This window comes from Rhyacophila brunnea, unplaced genomic scaffold (genome assembly GCF_057557595.1).
Source record: "Rhyacophila brunnea isolate RB1 unplaced genomic scaffold, BYU_Rbru_1.0 scaffold_7, whole genome shotgun sequence".
Taxonomy (NCBI): Eukaryota; Metazoa; Arthropoda; class Insecta; order Trichoptera; family Rhyacophilidae; genus Rhyacophila; species Rhyacophila brunnea.
The window spans coordinates 2419874-2437121 of NW_028233339.1; the positions used below are offsets into that span (position 1 = coordinate 2419874).

At 34.1% G+C, this 17248-nt stretch overlaps 1 protein-coding gene across 1 annotated transcript in view; it reads left to right on the plus strand.

Moving 5' to 3' along the window:
* Smg6 (Smg6 nonsense mediated mRNA decay factor) overlaps positions 1–17248 on the plus strand; it is a 202786-nt gene that overhangs the window by 10527 nt on the left and 175011 nt on the right. Inside the window, exons 5-11 of the mRNA XM_085957911.1 lie at positions 5575–5871; positions 8191–8404; positions 8955–9187; positions 10416–10598; positions 10694–11071; positions 11684–12170; positions 12882–12992. Coding sequence (XP_085814037.1) covers positions 5575–5871; positions 8191–8404; positions 8955–9187; positions 10416–10598; positions 10694–11071; positions 11684–12170; positions 12882–12992 — 1903 coding nt within the window. The remainder of the gene's footprint in view (positions 1–5574; positions 5872–8190; positions 8405–8954; positions 9188–10415; positions 10599–10693; positions 11072–11683; positions 12171–12881; positions 12993–17248) is intronic.

A 17248-nucleotide genomic window follows, 5' to 3' on the forward strand; every position in this document is an offset into this window, starting at 1 on the left:
AATATGTAAAAGTTTTTATTTACAATTGTGAGATTGGCAACATAATCTTTACTGAAGGTGCTTGAAGGAACTTAATTGATTGTACGACGGACTATTATTATTGTGCATGCTACATTTACTGTAGTCTATACAGTCTGCAGAATTATCTCTGTATACCAACGACACACTTATACGATAATATATTTCTATTTAAATAGTTAGGAATACAATGTTACACCAGACGAAAGCAACGTTCAGTATAATATTGTTTGTCGTAATGGATATACAATTGCCATTGGACTTTGGTGTATACAGAATACCTATATCTAATAATTTTGGTGTGTGCTTTAAAAATTACCCATCTAACTGCTTTGGTGCTAATTAATGCATATTAAATCATAACAATATGTATGGAAATTTGGATTTTTTCCACCAAATATCATTAAATCACACCCTTACTAATATGTAATAATGTATTCCCTTATTACTCATACACCCATGTCTGCTTATTTTACCTGTCTTTATAAAAAAGAAACAGTGATTAACCAATCTAAATTCATGTTTGTTTTCCACAATATAGAAATGGAGGTGTCCGTAAAAGAATCCCTGGAAATCGGTAAGATTTCGTGTATCGGATTTTCTCTCTTTGCAAAATTCTTACTTAAACACATTTGGCATGGTTCGGTTCTCTTGTGTATTTTATAAAGATTTTATTAGTTGGGCAGTGACTGACGACGTAGAATTAGACCACTTTTCAGTAATTCTTATAAAATTAATCATATTAAGTAATTCCATCAAAACAAATGCTTCAATAGCAGGCTATCATCACATCTCACTATCTCAGCATCGTAATTTTTTTTTTTACATAAATTATTAACATCTTATCCACACACATATTTTCGGTAAATTGCAGCCTACAGTGGTGTATCATTTTTTCCAGATATAAAAAAGTTTATAAATGGCCCAAAACCATTTAGAAAGCAATGAAAGTATGTCACAAAATTATACAACGCAACACAATCAAAATTTATACATAATATGTGTGCAGTAAAGTTAAATAATAAACCCGCTCCGACTGGCGTTACCAGGAGTAATAGCGCCAGTGCACATGCATGGATTTACTGGCAGCAAAAGTGCCTATTTTAAATTATTGTGATAGTAACTGTTTACACGTAAAACTCCTCACTGTCTCTCCAATCTCATTCTTCAAGAGTGAGCAAGACGCCATGTCGTCATTTTATGGTACTATTTGACAGATAGTGAAAATCGGTTAACCTCAAGAAACTCGTTTTTGATTTTCATTAATATCGTTTACGATCATAGATGTGCCGTGCCTACCACATTTCCGGTTCCGTGTGTGATAATGGGTTATAAAATGTCAGGATTATTTTTATTACCTTCTTAAAATAAGTAATTTATGATGTTTTAAGAAAAGTCTGTCACAATTTTCAATGACTGGCTCATGAAATAGAGTACTTAATTACGATTTATTGAATATTTTTCTATGCCAGGACTCTGAAATCATTTTGAATTACGAAATTCGAATTAAAGGTATGGTTTTATATGAAAATAATGTACAAGGGACTTTTTTTTTGCGAAAATTTCGAATTATGGCGAATTTCGAATTATCCGTGTTTTTATTAACGAGGTTTTACTGTACTGTCAGCAGTAAATCCATGTATGTGTAAACGGAATATAATGATGGAAAGCATCTTCTTCCACTGCAACTAATGTAAATATATTTGTTAAAAAATCATGAATTCTAGATTCTGTGCATGTAAAAAAGGACAATAATAACCTAACATAACTCAACTCAACCCGATCTTACCTAACCTAACATCATCCCTAATACAGATGATTTTTCAGGTTTTCCCCAATGGTTAATGTTGGCTACCTATACCATTCCCATTTGTTTGTTTTTACATGTAGAAATTATACCCTAAAATTATGTCGTAATCATGTTATTTCATATGTAACATATAGATTTGTATTTATAGTAGAAACATCATTTTCATTGTCAATTTTGAAATGAATGGTTTTTGACCATTTATCAATTTAGTCCACTGGCATAAATGATACAGTACACTGTAAAATTATCTTATTATTTTATTGTACGATCGGTAAGGATAAAAATTTGTTTGCATATATGATTAATATTAGAAAATGCATGTATATCAAAGCGTTCGGGACTTTTCCAACATCAAAAAATTGTCCATAAATTTTTTTTAATTTTGTAAAGCGATTAATTATATTTTTATGTTCAAATAAATTTGATGTTGAGGTTACACCGAAAATCAGCTTTGTAAAGTGATTTCCCATTATCTTAACATCATATGTATATGGAGTTGGGCTGTTCAGATCCGCCATCAATAGTGCACGTTAAACTTTGTTAGTCAGACATATTTGTTTTTATTGAACTAAGACTACAATTTACAGATGGTGTTGGTTAATTTTTAAAAATCAATTAAACCCTGCCTAAACCAAACCATAATAGTTTCGGCATATTTTGGGCGATACGACAAAATTGTGTACACTATTTCATTCATACTTATTTGTTTTCGTTGGATTGAGAATACATATTACACATATTGTTGGTTCATTTTTTTTTTAAATTCATTAGCCCTGCCTAAACCAAACCAAGTATAATAGATATAAAATATTATTCTAACTATAAAGTTATATATGATATAATTGCATAATTTTAGATATTTTTTAGACTAGTTTGACTATTTTCCATTATGGCATGGTTTTCACAGGTTTTAATTGAATTAAAATAACCAAAACATCTGTAAATTGTAGTCTTATCAGTTCTTATACTTATTCAATGAAAACAAATACGTATGACTGACAAAGTTTAATGTGCGCTATTTATGGCTGATCTTAACAGCCTACCTCCACCCTTCGCCACTGATATATAGGTAGATATTATAAATAAATATTGATTTTTGCATCAACTCCTACGAATTTTAATAGAGTATAAACAATTGATAATCATAATATTATACTACTGCTTATTTTAATAATATGATTAACTTTACATGTGTACAATTTATTTATTCAGTATGGCCACAGTGTGCGACAATTAATTATTTGAATATTTACATCTTTTGCACTATGCGCACGGATAAAATATCACTTATTGTTTCAATTGATAATTGTACTGAATAGAAAAATTTAAGCAGGGTTGCCCAGCATTTCTAGTTTTCAGTGGTGGGGTCGGTTTGTATTACTTTGAATACACAGCTTTAAGATACATTTTTGCATGCTAGTAACATAAAACAAATTAGGTATCAAACATTAGTCAGGTATAGCGTACCGAACAATATGACATAGAATTTTTATTGTGGTGATAGTAAAATAATGTATTATCATATGACAGCGGTCGGCAACCTGTAACTCGTGAACTGAATTCTTGAAAGCAATATTTTCATTTGAACACAATTCATGTATAAAGAGGAAACGGTAGATTATAAAATGTTTTATTGTTTAACCATTGAGCACCTAGCTCCTCATCTTTGTAGCAAAAGCGACCCTTCTCTCCTGATATGATTCGAGACAATCTGAAAACTATGTTATGTTTGTTTTTGTCAAGTTAACTGCCGGTTAATTTGTCTTCAGAGGAAGAAAAGAGTGTCAGAGGGATTGGGGAATTAAAAGACCGTCACTTAAAACATATACTTTTATACATACATATTATATAGCTCCGGTATTGTTTTATGCTTCAGCTTAACCCATAGCGCCTTATCGGCGCCAATTTGGCACCGGTGTTACTGGGTGCAGGACATGATGAAAATCAAAAAATTTTAATCATATTTTGATTTTTTTAAAAGTTGAAATTACTTAATAATAGATGTAGCTATCATTTTATGATGTTAGTTATATACAGTCCAATATATTTTTTAAGAAATATTTGATTTATAAAATCTATTTTTATTTAAATTTTTCAAAACAATGATCAGCTCGCTAGGTATGAGGTGTTAGAGACAGTAAAAAACATAAAATGGCCCTCCATCTTCTAAATATCTTGAAGAGTATTATATTTAGGTCCAGTTTTAGTATATCTTCCTTTTATTATTTACTTTTATCATGGACTTTTTGTCTATGTCATTTTGTATAAAAAAGGCTAAAAAAACCCAAAAAACTATATTTGACATGTTTTTTTCATTCCACTTATACACAAAGTTTGCTTAAAATGTAAACACGTAATAGAAAAATTCAAAACCTATAAATATTTAAAAGATTTATTTGAATTGAATGAATAATCCATGAGTTATATCAATTTTAGTAATCAGCGTGCCTTTTTAAGTGATCCTGAAAAATTAATTCAGTCTGCAATGGGTTAATAAAGATAGAATGTTTAAAATTATGCAGTAAATTAAGTCGCGCAGTAAATGCCAGTGCGTGTTTTCAGACCATGCATCCAAATCAAATTTTAGCGTTTTATAATATCAACTATTTTTAAAATATTAAAAAAAACTGTTTGAATGGAAAGTACCTTCTTACTATAGTATATTTGATAAAAAAACTACTCCCCTACTTTCAAGATTCGGGTCGCAGTGTGGCATTTTATTTATTAGATCAGATATGACCTCCCTCAAAAAGTTTGCCGACACCTGTTATATGATTTAGTATTAGAGTGTTATAACATCTTAGGTGGTGGTAATGTCAGGTCTTGACGAATCGTTAATTTATACCCATTTCCACCGAGAAGTGGCATATTAATCCAGTAAATTCTATGTGGATGCATAGTCATAGCCATACAAAATACACTCATTTTATGTATGGAGTGCCTATTCTGATAATGTGTATAAATGAACGCGTTGTCTGGAAATGCCTCAGGTTATACCTATGTAGCAAAGGGCCGGCCCACATGAACCACAATTACAAAAATGCGGCTACGTGTTTGGTGTACGGACTGCGTTGCAGTTCAGCCATACTCAAGCAGAGGCAGCCGCAGGTTGCTGCATTTTAGTGGTTGCTGTGGACCGGCCCTAAACAATAGACAGAGTGCGCGAATGTGAATTTTCAAAATATGTATTAAGTTCTTAACAATAATACTAAATGGTGATACAAAAATTTTCTAATTATAATACTGCTACTACTACTTTTTAATTTCTTTTTAATTTTTGGAACTGTCCGATTTTTAACACACTAATTAGGTACTTAATAAAAATCATAAAATATTGTCAGAGATTGTTTGACTCATTAGCTGTCAGTCAAAAAATCATTCTTATTAATTAGTTTTTTTTGATGTTCCTCTTCGATTACCATATTGGAAATTATTATTTTAATTTTCTGTCAATTTTGCCTAGAACAAAAGGTTTCTACTAAACCAGTCAAAGGATAAATTTGAAGTTGAGATATTTTACATATATTTATATATATGGATACATTTTAATTTTTCCATTGTTTTAGAAAAGTGACACATGTTATTATGCCAATTAACTATAATTAGTAATAATTTTTCTTTTGTATCAGTATTTGAACAGAATCAAAAGATATACATACTCAATGCAGTATCAGTATGTTCTTCATTGCAAACTATAAATACACTGATATAGTTGTGAATAAATAATGATAACGTATCTTTAACAGGAGTTCCAGCCGTGGAAGTCAAAGAAGAGAGCCGAGCAGTGAATTGATCCATCAGAGATCTGACCGGTCTCCGAACAGTCAAGGTCAAGGCCCGACGGGGGGCCAGGGAAGAGATTTCAGGGACCATTACAGAGAAAACAAAGAGATCGGTGCAAATTATCGTGATGGTATTGATAAGGACGCATACAGGGACGGGAGGCAGGTGCATCACAGGATTGATTACAATGAACCGGACAGGCCGAACAGTAGGAATCAGTGGCCGAGAAATCAATATAGCCGAGAAAACAGCCGTGACAGGTTGGTTTTACTCATAAATGTAGTAATGATTGTCTACAATCAAGGATGTCGAAGAAAAACTAATTTACGAGCTGTTTGCTGGCGAATTTAATAGCAGGAGATTCAGGTACTGCGATTATGATGATGACACACAAAATTTTCCATTCGCTGAGAAGCCACAAGCCAGCGACTATTTTGACAGAACGTAGTTAATTTTTTTACCGGGAGGTTGCTACTGCGCTCTATTGCGCAGACGCAGTAGGCCCACACGCCGGCGTGTAGCATGTAAAGTTGACCGGCTTTCAACTTTTCTCGGTAGAGTGTTTACAATCTGCTTGATAGCTTGTCCGATGATTACACTGGACGACTTTACAGGCAGATTGTAAATTCGCCAACAAACAGCTCCTAAAGTAGCTCAATGTAATTGACGCTTTCGGGTAATGATTAAATTAAGTGACGATTTTACTTTATCTGATCATCGCATTCCATTTGAAGACTCTGGAATCAAAAATGGCAATTTCTATTTTTGTAAAATCTTGACAAGGCAAGCAATTCATGGTAATTTCAATTAATTTTAACAGTCTATGTGCGTACGTTAACATTACTCTTACTCGCAATATTGCATCCATAGATAATATTTTGAACAAAACCCAACCAGCAGACTATAGATAATTGACGTCAACACCAGACATAGATAATAATTTAACAGAAAATCCATAGAGAAAAAATTAAAAACAATGAGCGCGCGTTTTGACGTGAGTCATGGAGAACATAATAAAATACGTTTATTGAGTCATGCGGTTGCCGATGTACCGCGGTACGCGTGAGGTGACCTCATTGTTTTGGCAATTTCGGCATATTTTGCTAAAGGCTTAATTACATTGGCAGACGCACAGACCCAACCCGATCCAACAACCGTCGTGGCCAACGTTTTAACACTATTTGCAATTACATGCAACGATTCAATTGGTGGCTACACTGAACGTATTCCCGTGCAATTTTACGTCAAAAAAACTGAGCTGTCAAACCTAGCGAGCATCTGTTGAAATTTGCGCGGCCGTTTGACATTTATAGAAAGTTTTGTGTTCTTATTGTTAATTTACATCATGAATAACTGGGCGAGCTTGAATCTCCAAGCCAATCGATTATGACTAATTGTAGCGAGTATGGCTATATTTCAACTGGTGTGTATTAATTCGACGAGGACCGTGTCCTCAGCGCTAGTCCATACATTTTTTTGAGATTTCGACATCTTGTAGTTGTTGAAATCGAGCAGTAGAATAAACGACCATTTGCGTGGCTCGCGAGCGGGCGTGTATTCGGCTATTTTCTTACGCTTTCGGCAATCTTCGCTTGCTAATGAATGAATCGCACGACAGAATAATAGAAAATTTTCCACTTTTGTCCCGATCACTTACGATCCTTGAAAACCATAGAGAATAGAGTTTGACAGTCGTGGCAGACGATCGGGCCAGACGCAATCTGCCAATGTAATTTGAGCCTAACTCACGATGTTCATTTAAGTTTCAAAATGTGCTACGGGATGGGACTATTAGTCTGATAACATTTTAAATACAAAGATAAACAATATTACATATTTTCATCTTTTAGCAGCAGCTTACTGTGACAGCACATAACGTGATGACACTGTATTTGAGGCAATAATGTTATTCAGTTTTGCATTATATTTTTGAAGATTGTACATATTGAGAATTAGTTGCATTTTATTACCGCAACAATTGTGGCAATTTGTTATGAGTAATATATCATTATATACTTGAAATAATTTATCACAATCCCATTTCCTCTTTAATCAGTTGAAAGTAACTGTATACCAGAGGTAAACTATTGTAACTCCAAAAATCGTGAAATGGAGTTATTGTTATATTGTTACTTCATTACTTATCCTGCATACGTGGTAAACAGCTGTAACTCATATTACTCTTATTATAAAAGTTAAAAATTAAAAATTTCATTGTAACTCCATAACTATTAGAGGTAAACAACAGTAAGAAAACATACAATTCTTTTGATGAAGCTTATAATCGAACTACAGCGGTAAACAAACAATATTTATCAAAAAAGGTTTTGATAAATAAATAAATTTTATCTTTTTCCATTCACGAATGCCACAAGTTGGAATTTCCAAAAATCACAAATTCGTCTCTCCTGTGAAGTTGTCATTTTGGATTTACCGTAGTTTACCTCTGGTATACAGAGTTAAGTAATAATAGATTACTACATAATCATTGAATATAAAAAGCCAATAGACAATAATAATATAATGAAGTATGTGCCGTTAATTATTCTCATTAATTAAATCTATTTATAATTTGTCAGATATAGTTATTCTCGAGGCAGTAGCGGGGAAAGAGGGCCCGGTAGCCGGACTTGCAGCAGAGAGAGCCCGCCGCATCCGCACCTCGCTCACTCACACAATCGTGGACAGAACCCCGCTCCAATACGAGCAGGCTCAAGGATCGATCAGGATGGATTTAGACTTCCGCCTCCTCCACCACCTCAGCCCAATGCTCAAAGAAACTCTCGCAACCAGGTGAGTGTTCAATGTCATTCGATCAATATAATATGGATGTCGTTGATGGACTTGCAAAATGTGTTTGTTTGTTTAAGTTGAAAGTGCGGAATCCACATTTTTATCATTTTTGAATTAAGATTTAAATGTGTATTCACGTTCTCTTAATGCTGAAAATTTGGGAGTTCAATGTCACATGGTTTTCAAAATATTTACTTCTAAAACGACGGTAGTCCAATTATTATACTTTAGAGCTGAAAGAGTGGATGTCCAATTGAAGTCATTATTGCTTTAATCTATAGCAGAAAGATTAATTGCAAAAGTGCAGAAGTCCAACATACGGAGTTTTTGTCCGAACGCGAGTGAGTATTTTAACTAGATTAGATTAACTATTTTAAAACTGCTCTCCTGTAAAATATTGAATATGTGACTTCCAGATTTTCAGCTCTTAGGTACAGAGTTATTCATTGTTGTAGTGTGAGACGTTACTTAATATTTGCATTATTATTTTACACGTCATCAATCTTGTAAATTTATCTAAATGTTAATTTTTTTTAATGTGTACTTTCAGAATCGCCGTGATAGTTGGTCAGCCCGCGGGTCTCGGCATGCTAGTTGCGAAAGTGGGGGTGGGGAGATGTCTCCTGCGAGAAGTGTTGTGCCTGCAGGCGGCGGAAGCGGGGGAGGCGGAGGCGGAGGCGGGCGTCGCAGACATCGTCGCGAATCAGACGTCCATCGACACCTTGGTGCTAACCCCGCCCCCACCACCAACTGGAGAGAAGAAATGCAACCCTCCAATGATAGGTCAGTTTTTTCTATATTCATATCGTGCTATTCACCCGTCATGATTTTTGATTTGTTTGAAACAATATTCTGACTTGAATAGCATTTCAATTTTGAATAGTAAATTACTCCCTACATATAATATTATTATATTGTTCTTTCAATATCATCCATTTCTTTGACCTGTAGTTTTGACACTTATGTGTATAATGCGTAATAATAATAAGCGTAATGTTTATAAAAATGTATTAAAATATTCAATGACTGTTCATTACTTAGCCGATATGCCTGGTAAAGGTAAGGCCCTCCTCCCACGGAGCAACTGAAATCCAACGGAACTGAAACTAAAATTCCAACCAGTATCTAGCTAATGTATTTCAATGGCGGCTCGCTGACGGCGAGACTGGAATCTCTCAGTTTCAAAATGGTCACGAAGAGACGCGACATGTTAGTCGCGCAGTCTCTCAAGTTTCCAGTAACCGAAAAACAGTGGTACCAATTTCAAGTGATTCGGTGAAAAATCATATTTTCATACCAAAATTGGTAGCACTGCGTATCAAATGTCATGCTATAAAAACCATTAACAACCCAAGACGTCAAAAGTACAAGATAAGCAAAATTGAAATAACCTAATTGTATTCGAGTAAACGCAGCAGCGTGCGTGTTGTCGGTTTTTGTACAAAACAGCTGATGTTTCAGTTGGAGGTTATGTGATTATTATTTCAAGTGGTTTTAGTAGCGCCGTGTGCGAAGCATCACATTGGTCAGTTTATGAGTTCCATCAAAAACCGGTTCTGTCAGATTTCAGTTGCGCCGTGGGAGGGGGGCTTAAGTCATCAAAATATACCGGAAACTCAACAAAATTAATAGGTGTGATGGATTACGTTTGAAAACTTCATGGTTTCTGGTTCTTACAGCAAAATCCAATTTCTGATCTGGCATCTCTGATCTCAATTAGTGCTAACCATTATCTATTTTACTTTAAGCAACATTCGTTATCAGCATTTATCGACACGCACGTCTCTTAGAGCAGTGTTTGTATTCAAACGTCGAACAGTACCACATAATCTCTTCAGAATGGTGTCTGCAACGAGTCCGAAATATTGAGGAAATAAGAGGAATACCTGCTGACAAATAGCTGCAATATATTGCGCTATTTCCCATTTCCTATCACCTTTGCAGTAAGTGTGCATTGTATGTAATATGAACTAGGATAATGATGTAATTTGTTGTTATTGTGATGTTTCAGGAATGAAAATGAGGCCAAGAGAGGTCTTAATCGGAATGATAGCATCGGCAGTACTGAGAGATTACATGAAGGAAACACGACAGGAAAAGGTCTTGCACCGGGAATTCTTGTCCTGCCACATGAAAGTGCTCCTGAACGAACTAAAAATATGGAAATGGCAATGCACCATCATCAAAACAGAGGGTATGTGGCGTATACTATACTATATACATAAATATATTACAGATTTTATAAGATTTCTTGAAAGTTATATTAAAATTTTTTATTTTTTTTTACAGGCCAACACACCACCCATCCAATAACAACAATGTAGCACCCCAAGCCGGCTCTCAACAGCGTACTCTCTTTGACCCTCGCAATCCTAACAAACCTATTTTAATAGGCAGCACTACCGCTTCCTCGGCCAGGATAGGAGACTCCCCTCCTGTCCCCCATCACATGTCCTGCCCGCCCTCATCTGACTCCAAGTCTATTGCTTCCAACAGCAATTCTCAGGCGGGAGGCCGGCCTGCGTACTATGATGTGAATTCAGACAGCTTTAAGTCGTCCCGCAACCAGGATCTGCTCCGAGACGTGGAGAGGGCCGATTTGCAACTGCAATGGATTTTCAAGAACGGCGACATGCTCAGGGACTGGGACAGAGTTATGCACACCAGGTCCGTGTACTGTTCTTGTATTAATTTATAAAACAGTACAAGTTATAATATACATTCAAAAAACCAGTGCATTGCACGTAATGATGTATAATCCTTATAACTCTTCTACGTGTGGTGATAATAAAAGATTACCTTGATCTAGTTGTAGAAAAAATTTAATTTGTTGACTTTTGCAATGGGCGGATTTAAAACAACAACAATCATACCTTTATGCATCAACCATCACGGAGGAAAAATTAGTTTTGCAATAATGTCATTATATAATATAATAAGTGTACAATCAATGACAAAAAATAAAAATTGTGAATTTTGCAAAAGTTTTTGTAAAAATTGTGAATTGGGAATTTGGCAAAGAGCCGCACGCCAATAGCCAAAGAGCCGCATGTGACTCGCTAGCCGCGGTATGCCGACCCCTGTACTAATGTATAGAATTTAAAAAAATCTTGGCTTCCATTTCAATTACACTTTTAAATGTGTTATAGTACAAAAAGTTCATATGAATCCCTTTGATTTTAGTAAAATATTTTAAACTCTGATAGATTACTATATCTTATACGTCATCCATACAATCAATTTTCAGTTGTTTTTAATGATTTTTTGTTGTTTTTTCAGGCCTTTCCTGCAACAATCATTGCAGACCTTGCTCAAAACAGATCTCAAATTTTGCCAAACGGAGAATGTGGAACACCACTTTTGGAAGATGTTGTACTATAGTTTTATAGAAGCCCTGCGCAAGGCGATGGGTCAGGACGAAGCCAACAAGAGCCAGTATAGTGAACTGATCAATTCCATCATCAAGGATGGAAACACCTATTTTGAAAACCTGCTGGAGTGCCTCCAGACCACCTATAAGTTTAAACTAGATGATTATTTGAATGCCAACTTTTTGTCGCCGCCCAAGGGCCTCGGCTTCGTGGGGCTCGCACTGGTATCCGTTCAGAAGATTTACATTTTCCTCGGAGACCTGGCCAGGTATAAGGAGAGGGTCAATGAGACTTCTAACTATGCCAAAAGCAAGAACTGGTACACGAAAGCGCACCAGATTAATCCTAAAAATGGCCGTCCCTACAATCAACTTGCCATACTGGCCGTGTATGCAGTAAGTCCATCGTTTTTAATTGAATTTCTTTCACTCATTACGGTATATTTTGTTTTTCTTGATTTACTTACTTCACTTCGTCACCGAGCGAGGTCGTGCCATTTTCTTTAGTCCGTCATTACGTTTAAAGTCAAATCTTCAGTGAGTAGATTACTCTTTTGGCATCGTTGCAGGGTAAGGCAAGGTCGGCAGCCGATCCAATCTTTGTCGGTTTGTCGATGCTCAAAGGAGCTGCGCGCGGTTGCCTTGCGTAACATTAATTTTGTTGCGAGCTGCCTCACATAGCGATTTTCACGAAGCAAATGCTCGAGGCTGCTCGCTCAGTCAGTACGCAGCTATTGAATTTTCATTTTCGCGGGCATACCTTGCACAAAGTAGTTATAAAAACAGTTTAAATTACTATTTCCACGTCGGCAGCATTCATTGATAGTCATCGGCTTAAACAAAATATCCCACCTCAGAGTCACCGTTGACCATTTTGAAAATGACCATAAGTCATAACGTTACAATATATACACAGGAACGTTACATATTTGAATTTTATCCAGACATTGAAATTTGGCACCCATAACTATTGCTGTGCTAGATATCTTTATCAATACATATTTCTTTCGATGCCGATACCGATATCAGGTATTGATACCTATTCATTTAATATGACAGCCCTGCCCACGACTCACCGGTATCTAATGAATGTTTTGAAATTTGCAGAGAAGAAAATTGGACGCAGTTTACTTCTACATGCGCAGTCTGATGTCTTCTAATCCTTTTGATTCCGCCCGCGAAAGTCTCATCGCATTGTTCGATGAAAATAGAAAAAAGGTATTCAATGATTTTTTTATTGTAATCGACAAAAATATTCGTGTCACTCATATACGATAATTATTACGATTGTCTATATTCACCAATTATTTGTAAATTAATCTGAATACTAAACTGCATTTCAAATTTTAGTTTTGAATAATATTAATTTGATTGTTTTGTTGTCTATGACAATTGGATGACACCAACACCTTGGTACCTTGGTGAACTGACCTACTCCACATATATTTAAAAATGATTTTGTTTGATCGAACAATAAAAAAAAATCGGATTGTATGATAATGAAGAGATTTAAGTTGTTTTTTCTTTTTGTTGTTAAACATTTAGTAGAAATTATTGTGTAAAACTATGCGTTAAAAAGACCTTCTATCTCCGTAATATATAAATGTCATATTCAAAACTATCAAAATGACATGAACCGATATTCAGTTGGCATTCATAAGTCAGTTTTCAAGCGACTGGCGCATTTGCATTAGTTGGCCATTAGATATAATTAACTTGATATTTAAATGTGGTAATAAATTAGTAATTATCTGATCAGCAGTAGATGTGATCCAATTATTAGTAATAACAATATCAGTACTGTGGATGCCACTACAATTTGTGTAATTTGACAAGTAGGTATATAATATAATAATAAATGCTGGATTTACATTGTTTTCTCCTCAATAAAAATATTCCCTCAAATTTTAAATATTATTTCTTTAACTTTAATACACGTTTCATGAGAGCCCGTATATTTCTTATGTCTGTCATAATGATACATCAAAATTTAATTAAACTGTGTAGACATTTGTTAATAATAAGCATAAATTTAAACTTTTGTAAGCAACATATTTATGTTTGTGCTTTTGCTGCAGTACCAGAATTATGGAAGCGTAAGTTCTTTCAAAATATACTTTTGGCATTATAGTTTCTTAGAAATGTGTTTCTAACAAAATGTTGCAATAATTCATTTATTAATGAGTTCACGAACCTATGGTTTCTCATTGTGCAAGATTACATATTATTATGACATACATTGCTGTTACATATATTCAAATATGTATAGAACGCAATTAATAAAACAAAAATGTACCTATCTTATGTTATTAATTTTAATTGTGCATTATAATGAGTATTGATAGTTTGACAGCAAAATAATACATATTTAGCTGACAACAATAAACTAAAATGTAGCTAATGTACATCATCTATGTGGTAGAGATTGGTATAAAAAAATCTGCAATCTGGATTATTATGTTATAATATTTTGTTAGGTAACTATGTAGTAGGGTCCGGCACCGCCTCATACGCACTGTCAACTGGTTTACGGCAACCAGAAAGTGTGACTAGTTCTCGCAACCACATGTGTAACTACGGATGTTTTCCATCTGTCAAATGGTTACTGTCGACTTGGTAGGCGGAGATTAGTTGAAAATGCGTAAGAGGCCTTATGGGGCTTAATTACATTTTAGTAACTGTGGTATAAACAGTGATGCCAACCGTACTATAATTATAGTACAATACTATAATTTTGATTTCGCGAAAAATGTAAAATACTATAATTTTACGCCAAATATACCAAAATACTATTATTTTAACCCTTTATAGGTCATAAGCGAAAAACGGATAGTTTTGAGACCGGCAACATTAAGGTCTATATTTCTATAATTTTACAAGTTATAAACACCCTTATGGGTTTTAATCATTCTCAGATAATGCACAGAGGTCTTGAATCTGACCAATCGCCCTGAAGTTCGCACATATTGAGTATATTACGAAAAATGTGTCCCGGTCAGTTATCTGACCGGTGTCCATTTAGCGACATGATAGCTGCCAGTTTTTCAACAACAGTGTTTTTAAGTTCTTGTTTTTTGAAAATTGTGACTTGTTTACTGAAAACAAAGTATGCACATTTATACTATACAAACAAATATATAGTTTTTTGTATTTCACCTATAAATTGTATGTGTTATAGTAAAATAATATCAAATTATTGAGTGGCATGTCGAAAATCTAACCTCAAATTGTATAATTTGGATCCTTTTTGATTTACATAATATAAACACTAAAAATAATTTCTAAGCCACAATACATCTAATTTCATATAACAATATAGTAAACTTTTACAATTACTAGTTATTTTTTGTGGATAATTAGTCGCTATCGAGTTATTTGATGATATGTGTCATTCTTTGAAAAAATGTTTTCCATAAAAATCGCGGGTAAAAATAATTGTTTTTGTTTACATTCAAACTGTAATAATTTTTTGAAATACATATCTCAGAATGAAATAAAATAGTTATGGAATGTTATATGTATAAGTAGAAGCCTATATTGCAGAACTAAATTTTGTTTTTATTGTCTGAGGATGGAAAATGGGAGAAGCGGAGGTTTTAGTGCGAAAGACCTTGAAGACATGGGTAAAGACGCATCCCTGAGATTATTTAAAGGAATAACAGAATACCAATGTGTGTTGGATAATGAAAAAAAAACCTATTACACATCTTCACTTTAGAAACAAGTTGGCTGATCAGCTGATAGGATCTTTTACTTCACGAAAAAGGGTTGGTCGACCTCCATTTCCTGACGATATCAATTCAAATCATTATCCAGAAAAATGTACACTTCGTAGATGTGGTTATTGCAGCACTATGCTGAAAGTGATACGAAGCTCAGTAACAAATTGCAAAGTATCCCTTTGCATACAGTGTTTTATGCCGTATCAATTATCTGAACAAAAGAAAAAGCCAACAAGGCCTTAGAAATGTTTATTATTTTGAGAAATTTCTATAAAATTGATAAAGTAATTATTATTGTTACAGAAATAAATGAAATTATAATTTTTTCCTAAAAAAAATTATTAAAAAAATTTTTTGTGAACAAATATTTTTTTACCTAAATGGACACCGGTCAGAAAACTGACCGCTGGGAAATCGATAATTACGAAAAAACTATATACATTTCAAAAAAAAAAATATTTTTTCTGTTCATCAAAATGAATAAGTATAGAATACATAAAAAAAATAATTAAGCACATATCTTTAAAAAAAAAAGTTGTCCTATAAAGGGTTAAAGGATTCAAGACGAAAAATGTTCCTGTACTATATATTTTTCAGAAATATTATAATTTTTACGCCTTTGTACTATAATCAGCTTAATAATCAGCTAAAGCTTGTAGATAATCACTGGGTATAAATCAGTGATGCATAAACCGCGCATGCGGCTCAAAATAACAAGTACTTATTCAGCAAATTTTTCATTAAATACAACAAAATTGTAATTTTCTATATTCTAAGTTCTATCGTGCAAATACATACATACGTAATGCAGAGTGGAGAGTGATTGGAGTAGCTGATATGTAACTACATATTATATTAAAAATAATAAAAAGTATGTCTCATCATTATTTTTCAACACTTTTACCCACTGCGGCCTGTGAAAAATTAGATAATGGATAAATTGGCCCGTCTTTAAAATAGGTTGTGCACCACTGGTATAAATGTACCACATTACCACTAGGTTCGACAGTTTGGGGAGGAAACAAAAAAAGTGGGAGGATCGCCGATAGAGAAGTACTAAATATAGTCAGCAATAGCAATCATAGACCTGTCTATACTTCCTGTGCACTGGAAGAAATTGCATTGTGTAGTTTAATGGTTAGGCAGCTTTACTCAGGGCTTCGAACTGTTCATTTTTTTCGTTTTGGTTTTCAGTTCAGCTCCGAGTGATTGATTTTTAAATGTTTTATTTGTATTAAAAATTTATTTTCTACCATAATTTAGAACATTTTATGGTACTTGTATGATAGCGCGATGCCACGCTCCGAACCCAATGGTTATGTTGCACCGCACGGTTGTAGCCGTAAATTTAAAAAATAATATATTATAAATTATGAGAATTGTGTCGAGATGCAGCACATCGTGAATGATTTCTTTGCGCCTTGAATTTGACACATATATCGTCGCCGTAGATGTCAAGGGACCCAGTCCACAAAATCATAAAGCTGAGAAATCGGCGCGCAAAGATTTTGTGTGACAAAAAAAGGAACAGTTTTTGTTTGAACTTTTTTATTTTTAAAGATAGAATCGTGAAACTTTGAACGTATATACTATGTGATATTATCTTTTTATTATTTTGAATGAATAACTAATAAAAATAGTATTTTAAAAGTTATGTGTGTTATATCTCTTGACCACTGAATATTGACATGTACAGTTGGCATACTTGTGCGGTAGTCAAAAGAGTTAGGCCTCTTATGCCTGTTGAACACT